Raw genomic sequence first — 8,293 nt, forward strand, 5'->3', positions numbered from 1 at the left:
TCCAGCCCTGCAACTTGTTGTCTCTGTAATCCCATTACATCCGATTCCAGCTTCTCCCTCAAACTGCAGATGAATTCTGTCATATGGTCACTGTTGCCTAGGGGTTCCTGGCGTACTGACCTCTACCTTGTAGAGGCTGAGCGCCAGCTCTCAGATACCTCCTCCTGGACCATGACCCCACCATGGCACATCAGGCCATTGTATCCAACACGGTTATGGATCTCATTTTATCCGGTGATCTCCCCCCATCCGCTTCCAAGCTAATAGTCCCCCAACCCCACACAGCTTGATTCTACCTCCTGCCAAAAATCCACAAACAGGACTGTCCAGGTAGACCCACTGTTTCAGCCTGCTCATGCCCCACAGAACTCATCTCTTCCTACCTTGACTCAGTCTTCTCTCCCCTGGTCTAATCCCTACCCACATACATCCATGATTCATCTGACGCCTTACGCCGGTTTCAAAGCTTCCAATTTACCGGCTCCAGTCACCACCTCTTTACCATGGATGTGCAATCCCTTTACACATTCATTCCCCACCAGGAGGGTCTTAGGGCTCTCCACTTCTTCCTGGAGCAAAGACCTGAACCATCCCCACCCACCACCACCCTCCTCCGCTTGGCTGAGCTTGTCCTCACCCTCAACAACTTCTCTTTCAACTCCTCTCATTTTGTTCAGGTAAGAGGGGTTGCCATGGGTAACCGCATGGGCCCTAGTTATGCCTGTCTCTTTGTGGGGTACATGGAACATTCCTTGTTCCAGTCCTATTCTGGCCCCAAACCACAACTCTTTCTCCGATACATCGATGATATCATCGGTGCTGCTTCCCTTTCTCGTCTAGAATTGGAAAACTTCATCCATTTCGCCTCCAATTTCCACCCTGCCCTCACTTTCACCTGGTCTATCTCCAACTCCTCCCTTCCCTTCCTCGACATTTCTGTTTCCATTTCTGGGGATAGACTGGCCACTAATATCCATTACAAACCCACTGACTCCCACAGCTACCTGGAGTATACATCCTCACACCCCACTTCCTGTAAAGACTCCATCCCATTCTCTCAGTTCCTCCGTCTCCGTCGCATATGTTCAGATGAGGCCAACTTCGACAAGGGAGCCGCCGAAATGTCCACATTCTTCCTCAACCAAGGATTCCCCAGCTCTGTTGTCGACAGGGCCCTCAATCGGGTCCGACCCATCTCCCGCACTTCTGCCCTCATCCCTTCTCTTCCCTCCCGCAACAGCGATAGGGTTCCTCTTATCCTCACCTACCATCCCACCAGCATCCACATCCAGAAGATCATCCGACACCATTTCCGCCACCTCCAGCAAGATGCCATCACCAGACACATATTCCCCTCCCCTCCCTCGTCTGCCTTCCGCTGGGACCGTTCCTTCCAGGACACGCTGGTCCACACTTCCTTCACCCCCAACACCACCCCACAGCCCTATGGCACCTTCCCCTGTAACCGGCGAAGGTGCAACACCTGCCCATTTACCTCCTCCCTCCCCAGAATCCAAGGGCCCAAACATACCTTCCAGGTGAAGCAACACTTCACCTGCACTTCCAAGAATCTAGTCTACTGCATTCGCTGCTCACAATGTGGTCTCCTCTACATTGGGGAAACGAAGCGTAGACTTGGCGACCGCTTCGCAGAACATCTACGTTCATCTCGCAAAAAAGACCCTGAACTACCTGTTGCCTGCCACTTCAATGCACCACCCTGCTCCCTGGCTAACATCTCTCTCTGGCTTGCTACAGTGTTCCAGTGAAGCCCAACACAAGCGGGAGGAACAATACCTCATTTTCCGCTTGGGGACCCTACAGCCCTCCGGACTCAATATTCAGTTCAATAATTTTACGGCCTAAACTCTCCCATGTCCCAGCCCCCCACCCCACACACCAGGCCTTGTTACCACAGCCTGCCACTACACACCCCCTGTTGTTAGTCACTAACAATCCCCATTAACAACTACTCACCCTCCCAGCCTGATCATTAGCAGCTCCTTTGTCTGTCCAACTGTCTTTCTCTCTCTTTGGGCTCTATCCTATCGTTCACTCCCTACCCTACCCACCTCCCTATTTTCTGCATATAAACTGACATTTTCCCAGCCACCATCAGTTCTGAGGAAGGGTCACCGGACCCGAAACGTTAACTCTGTTTTCTCCTTCACAGATGCTGCCAGACCTGCTGAGCTTTTCCAGCAACTTTGTTTTTGTTTTCTGCCTATTCCCTAGTGAGCTCCAACACAAGCTGCTCCACAAAAACCTTCTCAGATATTCCACAAATTCCTTTCTTGGGATCCACTGCCAGCCTGATTTTCCCAGTCCACCTGCATATTGAAGTCCCCCATGATTATTTTAATAATGCTTTTTCTATCTCCATTCCTCTGGCACCTCTCCTGCAGCCAGGGAGGAACTGAACATTTTTAAAAGCACTCCTATTTCCTCCCTTATGTCACTCACAAACCTGGAATACATTACATCTGGTCCTAGAGATGTATCTCCCTTTAAGCCTGCCATACCAATCAGAAACTCCTCTCTCTCCATCTTTGTTAATTTGTTTAATTATATATCAGACCTCCTCCCTGATTTCTTTACCAACATCCCTCTCACCTAAGGAATACTGACACAAAGTATTTATTTATAACCGTACTTACGTCCTCTGACTCCACACACAAATTATCAATGTAGTCCTTAATGGCCCCTACTGTCCCGAAATATTCTTTTTCCTTCAATGTATTTGTAAAATAACTTAATCCTTTCCCTTATTTTACCTGTCATTATTCTTACATGCCCCTTTTTACTCTCCTAGTTTCCTTTATAAAGCCCCCCCCTTGCACATTCTGTACTCCTGTTGCTTTGAGACCATAATGGTGACGGCCTAGTGCTATTATCGTTGGACAATTCATCCAGAGACCCTGGTAATGCTCCTCTCTCTCAAACCAAACGCTTAATGCTGCCATGTTATGGTCGTTGTTTCCTCGGGGATATTTTACATCATTCATTACAGCTGTCTCATTCCACAACACTAGATCTAAAACAGCCCGAATCCTTATCAGATCCACAACATACTGTTCTAGAAAACTGTCCTTAATGCACTCTGTGTATTCTCCTGGCTACCTCTTCCAATTATCTCTTGCTATCCTACTTACTTCATCCCGTACCAACATTGCTATCCCACCACCCACTCCTTCCTGCCTGACCTTTGAAAAGTCACATACTCCTGAATATGTAGTTCCCAGCTTTGATCTCCTTATAACCATGTCTCTGTAATAGCTAAGATCATACCCACTAACCTGCTTTTTGCATTGTTAATTCACTTATTTTGTTCCAATACTACATGCATTTTAGTAAAGAGCCTTTAACTTAGTGTTTTTACCATCTTTCCCACCTTTGACCTAATTTGCTTGTTTATAGTGACCCATTCCAGTAATCATTACCTAGAAACAGCTATTCTGAAAATGTTAGATAGCCTTTTGTTTCATCAGCCTACCCTCTCCTTAATCTTCCACCCCTTCTCTCTTCCCCGCACCCACCCATCACCACTACCGCACCCCCCCCACCCACCCCCACAAGCCCCAGCTCCCAGCTCCACTACCACCACCAATTAGTTTAAAGCTCTCTGCCTAATCCTAGTTATTTGATTCGCCAGGACACTGGGTCTCAGTACGGTTTAAACAAAGCCCATCCACCAGAACTGCTGTCTTCTACTCCAGTGTCCATGCCCCACAAACTGAAACCCATTCCTCCCACATTAATCTTTAAATTTAACGCCTTGACTTTATTTGCCTAATTCCAGTTTGCCTACGGCTCAGTCATAATCCAGAGATGATTACATTGGAGGTTCTTTGATAGGACTTTGAGAGGAGCTTCTGTTCAATGTCACTGGTTCCAACATGGACAATGTCTACAGAATCCCTCCCCCTCTCTCTCCCCACGTTCTCTTTCAGGCCTGAGGAGATGTCCATAACCCTGGCACTGGGCAGGCAGTATGGCCTTCAGGACTCCCACTCACAGCTGCAGAAAACAACGTCTACGCTCCCCTCAGGAATTACACTACTGCAACTACTTTCCTCTTGCCTTCCCCTACTCGAATGGCTCCCTGTACCATAGTGCCATGGTCAGTTTGTTCACCCTGGACACTCTGCACATTTCACAGAACCTTGTAGCTGCTGGATTATTGTAGGGGGCGACACCCTTTGTCAGTTTTACCTTGGGTCCTCAGACCTCCCTGACCAGCAGTCACAGCCTATGCATGATCACAGACTAATTCTGAATTACCTGGTCTGTAGTGCAATTGCTTTCTGGAGCTTAGAGTCCAGGTCACTTTCTCCCTCCCTGATATGGTGCAATATCTGCAGCTTGCATCTAACATTCCCTTACAATCATAGGGGTGAGAAAATGGGATTCGCCCAGTACGTACCTTGGCTTTGAACGCGATGCAGAGTTTGAGGTAATGTCGGTATGTGACCAGGCCTGCAGCCTGTTCCCAGATGGTGTTCACAAAATCCAGGACTCTGTCGTAATGCTCAGTGCAGTCATTTCTCACGCTGCTCCATAAGGCAGCAGAGACTACTCGAAGAGGCAGAGCTCCACAATCAGGGATATGTATATCCCTGCCCTCGAGGCAAACTGCAAGAGAAAAAAAATAGCTCCTGACACCTAGATTATTGTGTGCAGGTTTGGTCTCCTTATCTAAAGAAGGACATCCTGGCGATGGGGAGTGCAGCGAAGGTTTACCGGACTGATTGCTAAGATGGTGGGACTGACGTACAGGGACAGTCTGCACCAGTTAGGATTATATTCACTGGAGTTTAGAAGATTGAGGGAAATCTCATAGCAACGTGTACAATTCTAACAGGATTAGACAGGGTAAACACAGGAAGGATGCTCCTGTTGACAGGAGAGTCCAGAACCAGGGATCAGTTTAAGGACACGAAGTAAACCATTTAGGAATGAGATGAGAAGAAATATCTTCATCCAGAGATTGTGGAATTCTCTACCACAAAAAACAGTTGAGGCCAAAACACAATGTTTTCAAGAAGGAGTTGGATATGGTTCTCGGGGCTAAAGGGATTGAAAGGTATGAGGAGAAAGCAGGAACAGGGGACTGAGTTAGATGTTCAGCCACGATCATATTGAATGGTGGGGGAAACTCAAAGGGCTGAATGGCCTACTCATGCTCCTATTCTCTACGCTTCCATTGGGAAATACATCCCAGGATAGGCCCGGCAGCTCTGCATTGGTCTCCAGTCTGTGCTGTGTCCATCAATCTGAGGATGATCTGGTTATGGTGCACCCACAGACAAACATTTGCACATACTCTCTGCCTGTGAAAAACTGCTCCTTCAACAAGGGACTGTCAGCTAGAAACAAACTTCAGACCAGGAAAGCACCAATAAACAGGAGGAGATTACTGGAGGATGGCTGTGGTTGGAGTAGCTCTTTTGGAGTGGGGCGACAAGGTAAGGGGAGAATGGGGTCTGACAGCACAGGTTAGGCCAAGCAGGAAAGTAATTGGTTAGAGAGAAAAAAAAACTGCAGATGCTGAAATTCAAGGTAGACAAACAAGAGGCTGGAAAAACACAGCAAGCCAGTCACAGCATCTGGAGGAGGAGAAGTCAATGTTGAGTATTACCCTTCTTCAAGACTGGATCATCCAGAGCTTGCTGTGTTTATCCAGTCTCCTGTTTGTCTCCCGTGGAAAATAATTGGTTGTGTTTTTCTGGAATAGATTATTTCAATACAATTAGCTGTTAAGCACCTGATACAGGCAACAGGAACAAGACACAAGCTTCTTCTGTATAGAGAGAATCAACCAGATGAGCTTTCATCAGGAGAACTGGAAAATGGTTCAATCCATAACAGATTCTAACAAATAGAGACAGGCTCTGTGACAGTGGAAAGTGGAAGAGATTAAAATGGCTAAAAAGAAGACGGTGATGGAGCATGGACAGACATCAAAAGTCTAAGGGAGGTACGAACACAAATAGTAGAATCAGCATTAACAGCTGCTTCCAAAAGGCAGGACAGATATTCCAACGTGGAATTGTTAGTGTCACCTTCAGCAGTCTGCGAAGTGCCGAGCTCGTGGTAACCTTCACTGGAACATTTGGTTTTATCTTTTACTGTCCTTCAGGGACGATAGTTTTATATCATTCCTGCTGCTCCCACTTGTTTTCCAACCTGGGATCTGTGATATCACCGTTTACACCTCCCCCAAACCTTCCTTTCCATTTCTTCACTTTCCCAATTGCTATCTCCTTTTGTCCTGCAGGGTCAACCCTCCTGCCATTGCACAACTATTGCCCAATCAGATCATCTTTTGCTCCCCTTTCCCTTGCATTTATGCTCAATGAAATATGTCACCACTCTCACTGTTCCCATTTCTGCTGAAAGATCATGGACCTGAAACATTTACTCTGTTTCTCTCCTCAGAGACCTGCTGAGTATTTCCAGCATTTTTCTGTTTCAGAGACCTCATAAATGCTGTATTTTAGCATTTGTGAAGCAAATTTGATATTTAAACTCCCATTAGATCTGCTCAGGACAGGGATAATACAGTGATTCTGGTCCCTGGGATGTTTGCTGAAAGCAGACGCAGACTGGCAGAACGTTTCCTGGGACAGTGCTCCTGGTCTAGTGGGTGCTCACGAATGAATGACCACCCTCATTATCCAGGCTGCTCATTCAGGCAGCTTCCAATTACCATCCAGGCTGGTGCCAGGGGCACTGGGCTAACAGGGGGTCTAGTTGTTCATACACCTGCTGTAACACAGACAGTGTGGTGGGAAATCAGTAAGTCCCATTCTATGGAGCTCCTTGTTAGTTCATCATAATATCAAATATAACAGTGACCCAGACTGAGAGAGAGTAGGAACTGCCGATGCTGGAGTCTGAGGTAACAAGGTGTGGAGTTGGGTGAACACAGCAGGCCAGGCAGCATCAGAGGAGCACGAAAGCTGACGTTTTGGGTCTGGACCCTTCACACTTAGAGCGAGCTGGTCAACCATGAAAATCACCACAGGTGACAATATCCTGTCCTCAGCAATATTCACAGAATCACTCATGAAGAGGACACACTGTATTGCGTGGCTGAGAGCAGAAACATTTGGTCACTTTCTCTCCCTGGTCCAAACCACATTCATCATTACAATCACAATTGCGGTATCTCTACTGCCGTCCCATCAAGAGACAGCAATCCGAGCCTCACTCATCACTCAATGAACTCACGCTGCAGAAGAGGGGAGGCTGGGATGGGGAATATTGCTTAGCTGCAGGTTTGCTCTTTTCATATCAGAGATACAGATCTCAGCAGATAACGTGCTTTGTATCAATACATACTGTTGCTGCAGGTTTAGGAAAGAAACATCTTTCTAACTTTGTAATATTACAAATTGTGCTAATTCCTGTATAAATTCTTATTAAAGGGAATGCTACGGGTGTTCGGGAGTGAAGCAGGACACAGAAGAACATCACAGATACATCTCCGAGAGACCTCATGTACCAGCGAACGCAAAGACACTCTCAGCTCATAGACAGTGACTACAGTTGGATGAAAATGTTATCTCACTGACTCCAGGGTGGCTGACATAAGTCTAGATCCAAAAATGCAGTTACACTTGGGATCAACAAAAGACAATCCAGTCAAGAACAGAGGCAAGACCTTTCCAGTTTGTTTAGAGCGGTATGGACTGAACTAGGGTAACATCAATTTAAACCATTGAACACAGGAAACAAGAGAAGAAGGAGTAGAAATTGCTTTGTCATTCAGTAACAACAGAGCCGATCCCCAGCTTCAACCTGAGTGCGCCTCTCAATTCACAAATGGACCAATGAACCTGGCTATCCCAGCCATCGGTGACAGAATATCAGACCTCTCTCTGTACAGAGACGCTGCTAAAGATTCACAAACCGGAGGCTCGGCGCCGGCACTGGCGGAGGCTCGGCGCCGGCACTGGCGGAGGCACTGGCGGAGGCTCGGCGCCGGCACTGGCGGAGGCACTGGCGGAGGCTCGGCGCCGGCACTGGCGGAGGCACTGGCGGAGGCTCGGCGCCGGCACTGGCGGAGGGTCAGTGCTGAGGGGATGTACCGGGGCGGTACCGGTATCCGGGCCGTCCCTCGCCCATTCACTCACTGCGGCTAATGAAGTCCAGACGATGCCGGCTGCTATAGTCAAGCAGGCAATACTCCAGTTTGTGGAAACCCCTTTCGGGTGAAGGTTCCTGTAGTGGCATTGCCGCGGTCCCTTTGACATGTCCCGACAGGCCCGGCATCCCCGACTCCGCCCCG

The 8,293-nt window shown here is 47.8% G+C and overlaps 2 protein-coding genes across 4 annotated transcripts in view; one reads left to right on the forward strand and one right to left on the reverse strand.

The window, feature by feature from the left end:
• LOC125484932 overlaps positions 1–8,287 on the reverse strand; it is a 22,502-nt gene extending 14,215 nt beyond the window's left edge. The window contains exons 1-3 of one of the 3 annotated variants that reach the window (XM_048605542.1): positions 8,139–8,248; positions 5,639–5,725; positions 4,424–4,632 (exon numbers count right to left, since the gene is read on the reverse strand). Coding sequence is in view for 2 of the 3 variants with exons in the window: in XM_048605540.1 (XP_048461497.1) it covers positions 4,424–4,632; positions 8,139–8,277 (348 nt within the window). In the remaining variant the exon portion in view is untranslated. Of the gene's footprint in view, positions 1–4,423; positions 4,633–5,638; positions 5,726–8,138 lie in introns of all 3 variants that reach the window. The other 2 variants (XM_048605540.1, XM_048605541.1) reach the window with 2 other exon arrangements.
• LOC109917987 (uncharacterized protein KIAA0513) overlaps positions 1–8,293 on the forward strand; it is a 123,166-nt gene that overhangs the window by 87,492 nt on the left and 27,381 nt on the right. The window lies entirely within an intron of this gene.

The sequence above is a fragment of the Rhincodon typus genome, chromosome 15 (genome assembly GCF_021869965.1).
Source record: "Rhincodon typus isolate 14 chromosome 15, sRhiTyp1.1, whole genome shotgun sequence".
NCBI lineage: Eukaryota > Metazoa > Chordata > Chondrichthyes > Orectolobiformes > Rhincodontidae > Rhincodon > Rhincodon typus.